This window comes from Oncorhynchus kisutch, linkage group LG14, assembly GCF_002021735.2.
Source record: "Oncorhynchus kisutch isolate 150728-3 linkage group LG14, Okis_V2, whole genome shotgun sequence".
Taxonomy (NCBI): domain Eukaryota; kingdom Metazoa; phylum Chordata; class Actinopteri; order Salmoniformes; family Salmonidae; genus Oncorhynchus; species Oncorhynchus kisutch.
The window spans coordinates 37729178-37746711 of NC_034187.2; the positions used below are offsets into that span (position 1 = coordinate 37729178).

At 43.4% G+C, this 17534-nt stretch overlaps 1 protein-coding gene across 1 annotated transcript in view; it reads left to right on the forward strand.

Annotated features, from left to right (window-relative positions):
• The window catches only part of mboat2a (membrane bound O-acyltransferase domain containing 2a), a 91287-nt gene that overhangs the window by 21436 nt on the left and 52317 nt on the right, over nucleotides 1–17534 (forward strand). The window contains exon 2 of the mRNA XM_031788359.1: nucleotides 17255–17400. Within this exon, the coding sequence (XP_031644219.1) occupies nucleotides 17255–17400 (146 nt within the window). The remainder of the gene's footprint in view (nucleotides 1–17254; nucleotides 17401–17534) is intronic.

The following is a 17534-nucleotide window of genomic DNA, read 5'->3' on the forward strand; positions in this document are numbered from 1 at the left end:
AATACATTCAGTACTGACAATCCAGAGCAAGTGAACTATTTTACACCTCGGCCGATCTCATTAGGATCAAGAATATTAAAGGTAGCATAAATAGCTTATATAGAAATATATAATATACCTCTCTATTGCTTAGAGAAGTGCTTCTAGTTGTTGTTGCTTCTACCGTTTAACTTTAATCAGTTTATCCAAGTGTTAACCTCTCTAGGGTAGGGGGCAGCATTTTGAATTTTGGATGAAAAGCATGCCCAAATTAAACGGCCTGCTACTCGGGCCCAGAAGATATGATATGCATATAACTGGTAGATTTGGATGGAAAACACTCTAAAGTTTCCATAACTGTTACAATAGCATCTGTGAGTATAACAGAACTGATTTGGCAGGCGAAAACCTGAGAGCAATCCATTCAGGAAGTGTTTTTTGTTGTTGGTTTTGTAGTTTTCTATTCAATGCCATTACAGTATCCATTGACTTAGGACTCAATTTGCAGTTCCTATGCCTTCCACTAGATGTCAAAAGTCTTTAGAAATTGTTTCAGGCTTGTATTCTTACAAATGAGGAAGAAGACCAGTCTGAATGAGTGTCAGAGCTTTTTCATGTGCGCGACCGGAGTGCATTTCTTGTTTACCTTTTATATTGACGATGTTATTTTCCGGTTGAAATATTATAGGTCATTTAGGCTAAAAACAACCTGATGATTGAATATAAACATCGTTTGACGTGTTTCTATGAACTTTACGGATACAATTTGGATTTTTTGTCTGCCTGTTTTGAGCCTGTGGATTACTGAAGAAAATGCGCAAACAGGTTTTTGGATATAAAGAGACTTTATCAAACAAAAGGAACATTTATTGAGTAAATTAATGTCTTCTGAGTGCCACCATATGAAGATCATCAAAGGTAAGGGATTAACTTTATCTCTATTTCTGAGTTTTGTAAAGGTTCTGCTTGGCTGCTTACTGTTTGTAATAATTTGTCAACTAGGCTATGTTCTCAAATAATCGTAAGGTATGCTTTCGCCGTAAAGCATTTAAAAAATCTGACACCGTGGTTGGATTCACAAGAAGTTCATCTTTAAACCTATGTGAAATGAAAAAAAAAACTGCTCATGCTTGTAAGCAATGCTCTTATCTTCTGTAGACGGTTATAAAAACTCCCCCCTCCAATGTTACATTTTTTATTTTAGACGTGGCTTCCCTTCAGTTTCGCTCGCTGAACTCAAACGTTTTCTCTTATTCACTTCAATGTATCTTTTTCGAGCTTATCAAAATGCTGATCAATAAATAGTTCCAGATTTTCTGTATTATCCAGAATGTTTGTTTCACAGTTATCAGCTTGTCCTCAATTTGTATTATTATGGGACAAGCTGTGCCTACCCCGCTGCCACCTGCCACGTCATGTCAACCTACATAGATATTTTACACAGGTCTCATCTCACCTGTAAAATCTGGGAACTTCCTCTAGACTGTTTTCCCCTGCCCTATGTACTGACCAGCTCTCTGGGAGGGACGGCACACACACACACACACACGTCTTCATTATTATACCCAACTGTTTGGATTTTGCGGGCTTTGCAGTGTTCAGAATTGAATGACCTCACACAACGAGAGACTAGGAGAGGAGATCCGATACAGGAACACCTGGGTGCCCCAATGGAACTCTGCCATATCTGATCCTGTCCAGTGGCACCAGGGCCTCCTGTCCTGGCCCCTTTCCAAGTCATTGAAATGATACTGTGCATTGGCACTACTCTCCTTTCCTGTCACCACCATTTTGGCCTGTTGGCTCTTCTACACTGCTGCTTTCCATGCTCGTTGCTTGGATGCAAGTTGCATGAGAGCTCCTCCTTTGCACAATTAAAATCCACATGTGGTGTATAGGCCTGCACTGAGGGGAGGGGGGGGAAAGAAAGCTAGGATTGTTTGCTATTCCTAACAAGGCCAGCTGCTGCCTAGTCATAAAAGCATGCCCTAGACTGCTGAATGACTTATGAATGCCGAATGTGGGTAAAGCGGTGGGGCGGCCATTGTTAGCTATGGTCCTTCTCTGCCATTTGGACCGTGCACACAGGCCTTTCCTGGATCTTACTTTTTATGTGGCTAATCGCTATGGAGACCACAGTTGCAAAGATGACAAATCCTGCAGATTTTGGAGGCAATTGTGTTGTGAAAGTATATTTCCAAATGCTGCTTCCAGAATGAGTTGTTTCCTTTTGTATTCTAGAGTTGCAGGCCTCAGCGGTCTGTTTTTGATAAGGTTTGACCGGCAGTCAGCCCAAACTGCATAGTTCACATTGTTTCCCCATGCAGAAGAATTCCCTCCTGCTGACTGTAATGTGATCGGGGAGATGCGTGTTCACATTATTGTTCAAGGCAGATCAAGTAATAGCAGAGACTCATTGTTAAATGCTTCAGTTTTTCTCCTTCATAAGTGCTTTTGTACACCAAGTTTAGCCATTTGTCTCACACTGAACTACAGTGCTGTATTTTTGGGGATGCTTTTGCAGCCTCAGAACGACTTGCCTTAGAGCAGAATTCGTGGTTCCTTCTATTATCAGATAATTCTACAGGAGAATGTCAGGCCACCCGTTTGTGAGCTGATGCTGGTTATGCAGCAGGACAATCCACAACACACAAGTCTACATGAAAATGTCTAAAAAGCAGCAAATGTAAAGTTTTGGAAAGGCCTAGTCAAAGTCCAGATCTAATCCCAAGTGAGAAGTTGTCAGGACTTGAAACGAGCAGTTCATGCTTGAAAACCCACACGTGTTGCTGAGTTAAAGCAGTTCTGCAGGCCAAAATTCCTTCACAGCAATGTGTGAGACTGATCAACAACTACAGGAAGCATTTGCTTCCAGTCAGTTAGAGTGTAAGGGGGCAATTACTTTTCCACAGCACTGTATGTAATCTGTTGCCAAAGCTTTTCTTTGAAGGAATTCACCTGACATCGAGAGAGGTGTCCTTTCTCACAGTTTGGCGGAACAGTTACTGACTGAACGTTCACGTGACACAAATCTGCATAGAAACAGAGAAGGAGTATGTCTGCCAGGTAGTGAAGTGTCCGTCGACTCCAAGTGATGTCTCCTTGCTTGTTCCTTGCTCATAGCCTGGTTCCTCTCTAGGTTTCTTCCTAGGTATTGGCCTTTCTAGGGAGTTTTTCCTAGCCACTGTGCTTCTACACCTGCATTGCTTGCTGTTTGGGGTTTTAGGCTGGGTTTCTGTACAGCACTTTGAGATATCAGCTGATGTACGAAGGGCTATATAAATAAATTTGATTTGATTTGTTGTGCTCAAGAACTAGAGCGTCTGAGAACCTGTCATAAGATCCTTATAGCGAGACCAATGTCTCTTCTCGCAATCGTTTTTCTTTTCTTTTTCTCTCTGCTGTCCAGACCAGCAAGATCTGTTCTAACTGGTAATTTCTCACTCATCTCCTTCCTGGCAAGCCGGTTAATTGACAAATAACCTTTCGAGCCAAGATAATTAGCCTAATCAAGGGTGTCTTTAGCATGAGCACCATTAAATGACATCCTCGTAATCCGCTGTGATTGCCAAGATGACAGTTAGGCCCACAACATATCAGATTAAAAAGGCAATACAAGAGCTCCAGATGAGGATCAAGTGAATAAATGCTGCAGTAGTTCTCAATTGGCTTTAAAAAAAAATCAGGCTTGAATATCTCCGTCTCTTGTTAAGCGTGTGTGTGTGAAAAACGCCTTAATCATCCCACCCCCAGGTGACAAGCTTCTTCTCTTTAAGTGCAGCTTAACCTTGTGGGGCTTTCGTTTGCAAACACCATTTAGCGTAACGGGCGCTTGGAAAACACAACTTCAATCGCTCTTCGTCGTAGGATATACGTTATTGGTGCTGAATCTCTTTATGGTTTCTCAAATTGATCCAGGCTATGTTTTGCTGAATGTTGACGCAACCAGAGTTTTTTTTTTTGTTGTATGTAGTTACAGATGCCCTTTCAGGCAGAGTAACCAGGGCTTTTTGGCATTTAGTGTTCACAAATGGCAAATCTAAATGTCTCTGCGCTAGGACCGAGCGCAGACAGCTTAGCAGACTGTCTGTTCCTTGTCCAAAAATGTAACTGCACAATATGAGAAGCGTTTCATAAGATCACCTAAGTCTTCCTTCAAAGAGCTCTTCTCCGTTCATGAGATGCAAGGAAATTCTCTCTGCACAAAATGCAAATCTGTTGTCCTCTCAGTAAGTAATTATACCTGTTGATTACAGGGTAATTCTTAGTCATGGCTGCCAAGTAAGTAAGAATGACAACTGATTTAATGGAATGTGACATCTGATCACCTGTAATTGAGGCAGTTATCAACTGCTCCTTTGATCCAAAATAGCTGTGTAAAAGACACACACACACACACACCGTTCCTATGTAGGCATCTGTGACCACATCTGTATCTCCGTCACTTGAAGCTGACTGGCAGAATGCCAGATAATTGCTTTAGTGTATAGCCCTATTGGGACAGGATTAGTTTTACAGGGGGAGGTCAGGTTACGTAATATGTGCACGAGGGTAAAACACCACATCTGTAATTTGTGTTCCGTGCGACTCTGCCATGTCAGTATAATTTTTTTTTTAAACGTGAGACTAAAGTAACAATTGTAGCCAGTATGAGTTTCACTCCAATGTCCTCTGATACTATGACAGTTTGACAGGTGCTGTTTGAACAGCAGGTTTGTATGAGTGAATCCTTAAAACAGAATGCTGCGTATACATTTTGTGAATGGCGTACATTTGTCTACTTTTACAGTGAATACGTGTACTTGCGTACTGTGCCGATGAACCTCGCCAAATGCGTCAGTTTGAATTAAATGTGCAATGAAGTGTTGTGCCTTGGCGCCCATTTTGCCAGCCAGGGTTTCGTTAAAATAGGCATCTCAAAAGTCTAGTGTCTTGACCACAACTATTGAAATCGTAGTAGGTTCTACCCACTGAATAACACTCACCAGTAGAGTGTGTGTGTGTTCAGTTATGGTACTCCAGAGGAGATACTTTCGGCTCCGTGCCCTCAATTTCCAGTTATTTAGATGGATATTGCTCTTGCTTGGCGCCATGACATCACCAGAAATACTCAGCCACCACCGTGGACTCCATGTTCTTCTTAGTGATTGTATTCCCTAAAAGAGAGGATTCTGGTTTTAAGAGAAGCGATGTTGTTTTGAATGTTAACGATTCTCCCTTTGGACAGACGCACTCTCACCTGCACAGCGGTGAGTTTTCCTTGAATCTGGTTTTTAAAGTATTTGCAGAGTAGGGTTTTTTCCTTAGTCTAGTCTGGATGGGGAAAAACCGAAAGAGCATTCAGCCGACAGAGCATTAGTTAGGTCGGGCACTGATGTTGGGCGATTTAGAGCTGACTCGCAGTCAGCGTTCCAAGGCATTTTAAAGGTGTTTGATGGAGTTGAGGTTCGGGCTCTGTGCAGGCCAGTCATGTACTTCCTCACCGGTTTCGACAAACCATTTCTGTATGGACCTCGCTTTGTCCACGGGGGCATTGTCATGCTGAAACAGGAAAGAGCCTTCCCAAAACTGTTACCACAAAGTTGGTAGCACAGAATCATCTAGAATATCATTGTATGCTTTAGCTTTTAAGATTTCCCTTCACTGGAACTAAGGGGCCTAGCCCGAACCATGAAAAACAGCCCCAGACCATTATTCCTCCTCCACCAATCTTTACAGTTGGCTCTATGCATTGGGGCAGGTAGCATTCTTCTGTCATCAACCAAACAGATTCATCCATTTGGAGTGTGATTCCTCACTCCAGAGAACGTGTTTCCCCTGTTCCAGAGTCTAATGGTGGTGAGCTTTACACCACTCCAGCCGTGACGCTTGGCATTGCGCATGCTGATCTTAGGTTTGTGTGCGGCTGCTCGGCCATGGAAACCCACTTCATGAAGCTCCCAACGAACAGTTCTTGTGCTGACATTGCTTTCAGAGGCAGTTTGGAACTCTGTGGTGAGTGTTGCAACCGAGGACATACCATTTGTACGCGCTTAAGCACTCGGGGTTCTGTGAGATTGTGTGGCTTACCACTTTGCGGCTGAGCCGTTGTTTCTCCTAGACGTTTCCACTTTACAATAACTGCTCTTACAGTTGACCAGGGCAGAAATTTGATGAACTGACTTGTTTTAAAGGTGCCATCCTATGATGGTGCCACTTTGAAAGTCTGAACTCTTCAGCTCTTCCATTCAACTTCCAATGTTTGTCTATGGAGATTGCATGGCTCTGTGCTCAAATTTATACATCTGTCATCAACTGGTGTGACTGCAATAGACGAATACACTAATCCACGTACTTTTGTGGATACACTATGTGCACATTTCGGAGCTGATGTCATTCCTAGCCCTCTACTTTTTCTCCAAGGCTTCAGTTGAGTCTGATCCACTTAGACTGAGATTGACTCCCTTCACCCGCTTACTTAAGCCGTCTGTTGGAAAGGCTCTATCTGTAAGGAGCAGGGCCCTAGCTAACTGGTCTCAGTGGAGACAGACAGGCGACAGCATGCAGATGTTAGCCTACAGTGGAATCGCTAGTTAGCGATTAGTGCTGACTGGCGTTAAGCTGAGGAACTCCTGTGTCAGCCTGTTTTTTTTTTTTTTTCTCCTGAAGTAGGGCGGCGCTTTAAAAAGCGACCGAGTAGCTGACTGAGGAGGGAGTCTGCATGGAGTGGAAGGCTCAGATAAGCAGCCTTCCTGAAACTCATTATGGAAACCGCAGGAGACATTTGTCAGTCGGTGCAGTCTCACTATCAACCCCTTAGGGCTGTCCCTCTACAGTACGTGTTCCTGTCACTCCCTTTTTTTTTTTTTTTACTCGTTTGTTACTGCCTCCCTGTACTGTACTAATTCTTGTCTATTTTCTTTCTCAGTCTTTCCCTATAGTCGATCTTCGCTTCCCTCTGTCAAGGCAGTTCTGTTCCCCCCCCCATTCCTCTCTCGCTCTCGTCCCTTTTTATTTTAAATCTTAGGTTTAATTTAGCTCATCAGCTGGAGTTGTCGTGGAGAAGTGGAGGCAGCCAGATGGCTGTGGGGGGGGGGGGGGGGATTGAGGGAAGTGTGAAGGCCTGGGTGGAGCGGAGCGCAGTCATCTTTCCTCCTTTCTCGCTCTCTGTTAGCTCTGAACCAAGCATTGTGTAGGGACACTGTAAATGCAACAACTCTTGCGTTCAGAGCCAGTCCTCATTTGTATACAGTCGTTGCTCAGCAGCTTTCCATTGGTGGTATTGTATTGGTTTGAATATGATTTTTTTAGAGTAGCGTAATTAAGGGTCACTTATGTCATCAACAACCGTTGGAGAGCGGTCTGTGTGCACCTTCGATTGACCTAGTGAGAGGAATCGAAGAGGAGTTTGTTTTATGCTAGCTTTAGAAGTGTGATTTTTGAATGTGTCATGGTGTGTTGTGCAGGGTAAATGTCGCTCCATGGTAATGACTAGGGCTGTTTCTTGGAGTGGTGGAGGGAAAGAGTACTGTTCCTTCGACACGCGTACTCACTTACTCACTCGCTCCATACGTACTCGCTCGCATACGTACTCGCATACGTACTCGCTCGCTTGCATACGTGCTCGCTTGCATACGTGCTCGCTCGCATACGTACTCGCTCGCATACGTACTCGCTCGCATACGTACGTGTCAGTCGTGCAGTTTATTCCATTCCGCAGGTACCACTTGTTGTAAAAGGAGGCCATTTAATTTCCTGACAACGCTCTTAACTACTTTCCGTTTTAACAATGGCACAGGGCTCCATAGCAATAAGATACTCAATAGGGGACAACATGGATAGATGTGGGAAAGGGGTCAATGGTACGCAGACTGTGGGGGGGATAGAAGGACGTGAGATTGGCGCACTTTCAACAAATCTGATCTAACAAACATGGGTTTTCGTCAAATCTCTCATGACGTGCTTACTGAAGTCAGATTTGTATCTATTTAGCTGTTTTTCGCCACAACATTTTGAAGTAGTCCCTTTTTGGGTTTAGAAGAAGTGACTGCTAAATGCTAACTCCCATTCATATAAGCTGGTAGCATAGCTAGCATAGAAACATCTTTGTGGTAGTCGGTCTCAAATGCAGTTGATTGCGGATGATGAGGTGAACATGCATTAGGTTTGAAATCCATACAATAATTATACTCAGATTTGGACCTCGACGTAGTGTGATATGCACACAAACAATAGTCTAAATGTAGGCACATTTTTCTGTAGGGCAATGAGGAGATTTGGGATCTTTCCCTGACATGTTTCCATTGTTTTGGTGGAGTTCCATTCTTTACCATAATGCTTCCAAAAGTTCCGGGAAAAACATAGGAAAACACCGTGTCCTCAACACTTGAACTAAGATCATGTTTGAGACACACTTGTTGTTTTCTGAACACTTTGAGAATGACCTGCTTTCAAGGAAGAGCTTGTGTAACTGAAACACTTTGGATTATTGGTACAGCTGTTGCAATTGGGTTGAGTGATTTACCTGTGTGTGTGTGTGTGTGTGTGTGTGTGTGTGTGTGTGTGTATGATGATGATGATGATGATGATGGGAGCAAGACATCTCCCTGCACCCTGCTGCCTTTGTGTGCTTGTCTGCCAGGGACTGGCCTATAGAAGAGGTGTTCCCTGTATGGGAGTCATGCCAACAGTGGATTGGCCAGGGACTCTAGCTGACAATACCGTACTGTCGTTTCTGTGTGATACAGTCTTAATGATTGATACCGGCTCAATTTCTCAACATCATTTGCGTAAGAAATCTACTTGGCTTTCACCTCTGGGTTATATAGCAGCAGTCGGCAAACAATCCCAACTTTTGTCTCTTTGCTGTTGAGAGCCATAAAGTGTCAAATAGATGGATGGCAATAAAACCATATATAGGCAAGGCAATGTTATCGACATGGTGAAAGCTTTTGTGTATTTTGTGGGAAATGTCACAACTTTAATAATATCCTCTTATGGCTGCGATCCTCGTACAGGGATCAACATCAGGGGAAATTTCAGAGTGACAACTAAAAATACAACGTCGTAACATTAAACATTCTTGAAAATGCAAGTGTCTTACATCCTTCAAAAGATTAGTAATTGGTAATCAAAGTACGTTTTCCGATTTACAATGGCTATTACAGAGAACAAATACCATGCTTTTGTTTGAAGAGCAATCAACAACAAACATTTTCCGTCTTGACAGTTTTTACCCTGACATCTGAAGGTAAAATTATGACTTACATTCGGATATCTTGCTCTTATTTCTCTTCCTGAGGGTCCCAGTGATCAAATGAAGTGCTTTTTTCTTTGATAAAATCAATTTTTATAGCTTAAAACCTCTTACAGCTCCCCCCCCCCTACTTTGTGCAATTTCCGCCTGAAGACTTACCCAAATCTAACAGCCTGTAGCTCAGGCGCAGAACCAAGGATATGCATATTCTTGGTACCATTTGAAAGAAAACACGCTGAAGTTTGTGTACATGTGAATTGAATGGAGGAGAATAACACACAATAGATCTGGTTTAGATAAAACAATGAAAAAAAACATACAAAAATAAAAATGTATCTTTTAAAATGAACAAGATAAAACAAACATTCAGATATGATGATGGGGACAATTTCAGTGAAAAACATAAGAGGGCAACAGTACTTGTGCAAAGTTTCAGAATGATAACTTCCAAAATGAGTGTGCTTACATGACATTTATCATGAAGTCACCCAGGTGACACACACAAGTAGCCCAAATGTACCCAAGTGGCCAAATTCGTGAAGGTATACATTTTGAAACGAATAACTACACTGCTCAAAAAATAAAGGGAACACTAAAATAACACATCCTACATCTGAATGAATGAAATATTCTTATTAAATACTTTTTTCTTTACATAGTTGAATGTGCTGACAACGAAGTCAAATTTATCAACCCATGCTGATCCAACTTTGATGTAATGTCCTTAAAACAAGTCAAAATGAGGCTCAGTAGTGTGTGTGTGTGTGTGTGTGGCCTCCACGTGCCTGTATGACCTCCCTACAACGCCTGGTCATGCTCCTGATGAGGTGGCGGATGGTCTCCTGAGGGATCTCCTCCCAGACCTGGACTAAAGCATCCGCCAACTCCTGGACAGTGTGGTGCAACGTGGCGTTGGTGGATGGAGCGAGACATGATGTCCCAGATGTGCTCAATTGGATTCGGGTCTGGGGAACGGGCGGGCCAGTCCATAGCATCAATGCCTTCCTCTTGCAGGAACTGCTGACACACTCCAGCCACATGAGGTCTAGCATTGTCTTGCATTAGGAGGAACCCAGGGCCAACCGCACCAGCATATGGCCTCAAGGGGTCTGAGGATCTCATCTCAGTACCTAATGGCAGTCAGGCTACCTCTGGCGAGCACATGGAGGGCTGTGCGGCCCCCCAAAGAAATGCCACCCCACACCATGACTGACCCACCGCCAAACCGGTCATGTTGGAGGATGTTGCAGAACGTTCTCCACAGCGTCTCCAGACTCTGTCATGTCTGTCACGTGCTCAGTGTGAACCTGCTTTCATCTGTGAAGAGCACAGGGCGCCAGTGGGGAATTTGCCAATCGGTTGTTCTCTGGCAAATGCCAAACGTCCTGCACGGTGTTGGGCTCTAAGCACAATCCCCAGCTGTGGATGTCGGGCCCTCATTCCACCCTCATGGAGTCTGTTTTTGACCGTTTGAGCAGACACATGCACATTTGTGACCTGCTGTAGGTCATTTTGCAGGGCTCTGGCTGTGCTCCTCCTGCTTCTCTTTGCACAAAGGCGGAGGTAGTGGTCCTCCTGCTGGGTTGTTGGCCTCCTCCACGTCTCCTGATGTACTGGCCTGTCTCCTGTTAGCGCCGCCATGCTCTGGACACTACACTGACAGACACAGCAAACCTTCTTGCCACAACTCGCATTGATGTGCCATCCTGGATGAGCTGCACTACCTGAGCCACTTGTGTGGGTTGTAGACTCCGTCTCATGCTACCACTAGAGTGAAAGCACCGCCAGCATTCAAAAGTGACCAAAACATCTGCCAGGAAGCATAGGAACTGAGAAGTGGTCTGTGGTTGCCACCTGCAGAACCACCCCTTTATTGGGGGTGTCTTGCGAATTGCCAATAATTTCCACCTGTTGTCTATTCCATTTGCACAACAGCATGTGAAATTTATTGTCAATCAGTGTTGCTTCCTAAGTGGACAGTTTGATTTCATAGAAGTGTGATTGACTTGGAGTTACTTTGTGTTTAACTTCTTGCGTCGAGCAATCCTGTATCCGGGAGTGTAATCATAGCCTCAAGCTCATTACCATAACGCAACGTTAACTATTCATGAAAATCGCAAATGAAAGAAATATATTCACTCACAAGCTTAGCCTTTTGTTAACAACACTGTCATCTCAGATTTTCAAAATATGCTTTTCAACCATAGCTACACAAGCATTTGTGTAAGAGTATTGATAGCTAGCATAGCATTAAGCCTAGCATTCAGCAGGCAACACTTTCACAAAAACAAGAAAAGCATTCAAATAAAATAATTTACCTTTGAAGAACTTTGGATGTTTTCAATGAGGAGACTCGGTTAGATAGCAAATGTTCATTTTTTTCCAAAAAGATTATTTGTGTAGGAGAAATCGCTCCGTTTTGTTTATCACGTTTGGCTAAGAAAAAAACAACAGAAAATTCAGTCATTACAACGCAAACTTTTTCTGAAATTAACTCCATAATATCGACAAACATGGCAAACGTTGTTTAGAATCAATCCTCAAGGTGTTTTTCACATCTATTCGATGGTAAATCATTCGTGGCAGTTGGGTTTCTCCTCGGAAGCAAATGGAAAAATACACGCAGCTGGAGATTACGCAATAATTGCGACGGAGGACACCAAGCGAGCACCTGGTAGATGTAGTGTAAAATGGTCAATCTTCCAATGATATGCCTACAAATATGTCACAATGCTGCAGACACCTTGGGGAAACAACAGTGTAAGCTCATTCCTGGCGCATTCACAGCCATATAAGGAGACATTGGAACACAGCGCCTTCAGAATCTGGGGCACTTCCTGTTTGAAATTTCATCTTGGTTTCGCCTGTGGCACTCACAGATAATATCTTTGCAGTTTTGGAAACGTCAGTGTTTTCTTTCCAAAGCTGTCAATTATATGCATAGTCGCATCTTTTCGTGACAAAATACCTTGTTTAAAACGGAAATGTTTTTTATCCAAAAATTAAGAGCGCCCCCTATATCGAAGAAGTTTAGTGTTCCCTTAATTTTTTTGAGCAGTGTATATATTTTCCATTTTTTTTCTCCAAATGGAATAGAGTAGAACAGCAATCACACACATGGCCACTGCGCCTGCTACTCCTCTCCATATCCATATGAAATAGCCATTGGGTGCTGTTCAGGGGAGGGCAGGCCCACAACAATGGCCGCAGTTGAATGGAACAGCACTTCACCTTAGTGACTGTTCCCTCCGCTCTATAGAATACATATGTTTATTTTATGTGATGATAAAAGGCTCATACAATACAAATATTTTTTAAATGTTTTCTTTCACAGTGATCGCGACTCCGACTGGGAGCCCCCGGTGCCAAGCTGCCAGCTCTACCTCTGCCCCCAGTGGTGTTCATATGCCACAGTTCATTACTGCAGGCATGACTGTGCATCAGGGCCAAAAGGGCACAGCATGGAGGCGTCGTTGTGTTCTGTGTCTCATGAAATGCACCACTTGTTCAGTTTGCCTCTGCTTTACATCAGAAAGAGACTGCTATGGGACATGGCACAGGCAGCAAAATATTGTGTCGGACTTCCAAAGGGTGTACTGTTTAAAAAATATATATATTTATTTTCGACTATTTTTTTTTATACATTTTTTGTTGTTTGTGTTAGAATTGCTTTTTGATATGTTGTATATAGTTATTTGCACTGTTGTATATAGTTATGTCATTTCACCAATTCAGACACTTGGGTACATTTGGGCAACTTGTGTGGGACACCTGGGTGACTTCATGCTAAATGTCATGTAGCTCACCCTTTCCTGAAGTTATCAGTCTGAAACTTTGCACACCTACAGTTGCCCTCTTGTGTTATCCATCAAAATTATCTCTGTACTATTCTAGTACATGTGAAAGATGATACTACAACAATAAAAAAACTGAAAACGTATGCTCTTTCTTTCTCTTTTTTTCCACCAGATCTACTGTGTTATATTCTCCGACATTCAATTAACATTTCCACAAACTTCAGAATGTTTCCATTCAAATGATACCAAGAATATGCATATCCTTGCCTCTGGGGCTGAGCTACAGGCAGTTAGATTTGGGTATGTCTTCAGGTGGAAATTGAGAACAAAGGAATGCAGCTATAACAGGTTGTAGCCAGTTTGACACATTACGTTCATAAATGATGTTGCCCTCTTTGTACACCAGTAGGTCCAGTGTTGTAGGAAGTATACTACATGCACTATTTATTTGGGTACATTAACCAACTGGTCAATCTCCAAGGCATTCCTAGTCGATCGCCAAACCTTTCTGTAAATAAACAACCCCCGGTAAAGCCTGGCGTTCCTGTTGTTGCTGTCTATCGCTATTGCCGGTAGGTGCACCCGATTTCAGCTGCCCTGCGCACCAGGTAGGTGAAGTGTTCCGATTTTTATTTATTTAGGAACAATTTCATGTGTCTGAAGTTAAAAACTATTGCCTTCCCGGCGTGTCCGGAGAGAAAATCAGTTATACCATATAGGCCTACCGCTGTCCAATCGAATGGCTTCGATTTAGTATCTGCAGTAACGTAGCAGGCGTTAAAGAAAGCTACAACAAAGTTGATACTGTGAGATTTCAAAATGGTTTTTAAAACCACGACTGGAGAGAGACTGTCAACGAATACTGTAATATAGATGCTGTTTTTATGACCGAGTTGAAGTTCATACTCAGCGTTGTCAACACTTAAAAATAAAGTGGTCACTTTTTATATGCCATAAAATGCACTTTCCTCCTACTTCCACTCGCGCTACAACCAGCACTGGAGCTGAAATGAGTCGGGAAGTGTAGGCTATCAATAGGCTTGTTATTATTAGCTGCTTGGGTCTTTTTTTTTTACCGAGGAATATTTCACTTTCTCTGTTCTTGGAGTAACACCATGAATTTGTGCGTGAGGCAGAAATAATGTGGTGCGACTCGAGTTTTGCCATCAGCTGGTAGACTGTGTGCCTGTTTTGGCCAGCGTCTGCGGCGGTACATGCACCATCAGCTCAGTACAACTTAAAAAGTGAATTTATTTAAATATGCTCACTCAGCTGTGCATCACAAGTAATGCAGCAACTGAACTATTACCGGTGTGATCATATAGCCTACCTCCCAAATATGAAATATATTTTTTTACATGGTCCGTACAACAATGCATTGGCAGGGAAATTCAAGCAAGGCCAGGATGCGGTGATAATGTATTGGGCCCACATTCTACTGCACGAACCTCACTGCTACAGTACTGTTTTTAATGGGTTGATCTGAGCTGTAGATCTCGGCCTGCATTTAGACTTAGAAAGTGATCATGACTCAAAGGTTTGACCACTGTTTTACAAATGATTGCTTTAAAGCAAACCTGTTCTCTTCTCCACCTCCCTTTCCCTCCATAATGTAGACCAAACGGCCCTTCACCCGATCCACATCCTAATTACCGCCTCCACCAGAAAGCATTCATTCCCCAAACAATGATACCGATAACAATAGAAGTGGGAGGACAACAAGAAGTCAGCGCCGCCATTGTTTGTGCTTTTCTTCCTCCGGTTTGCTTTTCTTACTCCTGTTTGCCTGAAGAGAAACAAAGGACCTCTGTGTACTGTAAATATGTGCTGATATGATACACTCGGGCTCATGCCACGAGTGGTTAGCGCCAGCAGCCGCTAACTGTCACTACATCTGTTAGCCAAACCGAAGCGCTCCCTTTAACTCAAAATGTACAGTCAACAGATAGTCGAGACACCGGTTCTAAACCCAGAGGCGCAACGCCGCGAGATTTCCGGGAACGCTTGCGAAGCAACCCGACCAGGCCGGGGTTTGAGAAGTCAGAGAGATTCTTTCTTAGTTGTTCATTTTCTCAATCTACAGGGACAACCTAGATTGCCTAGGTGCAGATTACAAGTACAATGATTCTACTGTATTCTGTAAAATGCACTTGCTGCCATAAGCTAACTGAAAACAGACCGATGTTTTGTTATGCATGTCACTGCCTCTGTGCCCAATGGTGTCGTCTCAGCTAAAATCGCTGTCGGTCAGTGTGTCGACACTGAACGGCTACTAGTGATGGGGGGGGGCGGACGACGGGGGGGGAGAACTGATGAGGGAGGACAGTGGGCGGACGGACGACCGGAAGGACGGTGGGTGGGGACGGACGGACATGAGGGCGGGCGGACACACACACACACTGTTCACTTTAATGTTGCCATACTTTTTCACCCACTTTCAAATCAAATAAATTGTATTTGTCACATGTGCCGAATACAACAAGTGTAGACCTTACCTTGAAATGTTTACTTACAAGCCCTTAACCAACTATACAGTTCAAGAAATTGTTAAGATATTGACTAAATAAACTGAAGTAAAAAGCTAAATTCAAAGGTAACACAATAAAATGACAACAATAATGAGTGTATATATGTACTGTATTCTAGTCATGGCTCTGTACACTCCTTTTCTTTTCATATACTGTCTATACACCTCATTGTGTGTGAGAAATAGATATCTATCTCATTCTGATACTTCTTCATTTCTTTATTTTACATTTGTTGTTGATAGTGATACAGAAATACAAAAATACACACACTAACTCACAACCGTGCTGATCATAATCATGGGGGCTTCCATTGTTCCTGTTACCCAACCCTCCAGCCCCAGTCAGTCTGGGTAGTGCCTGGTAAAGCTGCTTTCACCCAGCGCTCCGAGACCACACTTTAGGGAATGAAACGGGGCCGTGTCCTCCCCCTCTGTGCTATTTACCGCACATTTGGTTCCAGTGACTCTGTTCATTTACTCAACTGCTTGTGTGGCAGGGGGCATTGTTTTGTAGATGAATACCATTTTTGTCTGTCAAATGTTAACCTACGTCCATTCTCCATAGCGGTTTCAAATCCACAGATGTTAGTCGTGTGTGTATAAAAAAAAACTGTCGTACTAGTGAGCAGAGTCAAGTAGGAGATGCTCGGGATCAGTTTGTCTATTTTTTTTCCCCCTCAGTCTTGGCTTCGGCATCTTCCCCTTGAGCATTGCGATGTAGCATGTAGCGCGGCACTTAGATGGGTAAGTGAACAAGCGCGGAGACGCAGGCTCCTGAGAACAGGTGGTGGTGGGGGAAGAGTGTTGGACGTACAGTAAGCCGAAGGCAACCTGAAAAGCGTTCCAAATTCAATCTGGTTGCCGGGCCGTCAAAACAGAGGCGTGTGATTCACCGTGGAAACACTGGAGGATGAGAGGAACCGATGGATGAGGCTGCGGTGGAGTGGACACGCACATCAAGCAAAGTAACACACACACACACATTAACTAAATAGCCTAGTCACAGTCCTAGGTAAAAAAATAATAATTATATATATATATATATATATATTCTCTTGAAGAATAATTGTATTGTACCATAGCAGTCCTTTTGGAATACTCTATTGTGCGTGGGAATGGGAAAACAACTAGTCATTTCTCATTGTAGATTGTATGTGTGACCAGTCTCTCTTGCTTTTGGGTGCCGGGAATCACTGAAAGGTAATAGGTGACTAGGTGTAACCGATCGTTGCTGTCCCTGTTGTTGACTTTAGCAGCCCGGTGGCTCCTGCAATAGTTCTGCCTGCTGCAATCGATAAGATGGGCTATGCACTGTGTGGGTGTGTTGGCGTCGATCTCGGTTCATCCTTGAAAGAGCACCACCAGTCTCGCGTTGAATTGACGTCGTTTTGGCTTTTATGCCAGGCTTTGCTCACATGGAATAAACCAGAGGAAACCAAACCGGTTCCCGGAAAGATCTTTAAAAAAAAAAAAAATTTTTAAAGTGTGTCCTCTATGCCTGCCGTAACCAGTTATCAAGGCAAACAAGAGCCTTATCAAAATCTTGTTCTATCAACAAAGCGTGTCCTCCCATGTTGCATTGCCAGCTCCCACAGTCTGCCTGTCTGCTGGAAAAAGGCACTGTTCTCACTCTTGTAGTGAAAAATATGATTTATTTAGGATGGTACAAAACTCACTAACGTTGTGACAATCTCCTTTGTGTGTCTCCTCACCCAGGTGAACTTTGTGGTGTGCCAGCTGTTTGCCCTGCTCACAGCCTTGTGGTTCCGTCTCTATCTCCACCCCAGTAAGGCCAGTCCTTTCATCAGGCATGTGGTGGCTACACTACTTGGCTTCTACCTGGCCCTCTTCTGCTTCGGCTGGTGAGTACTGTGTACTGTGTACTGTGTACTGTGTACTGTGCACTGTGTACTGTGCACTGTGTACTGTGCACTGTGTACTGTGCACTGTGTACTGTGCACTGTGTACTGTGCACTGTGTACTGTGCACTCTGTAC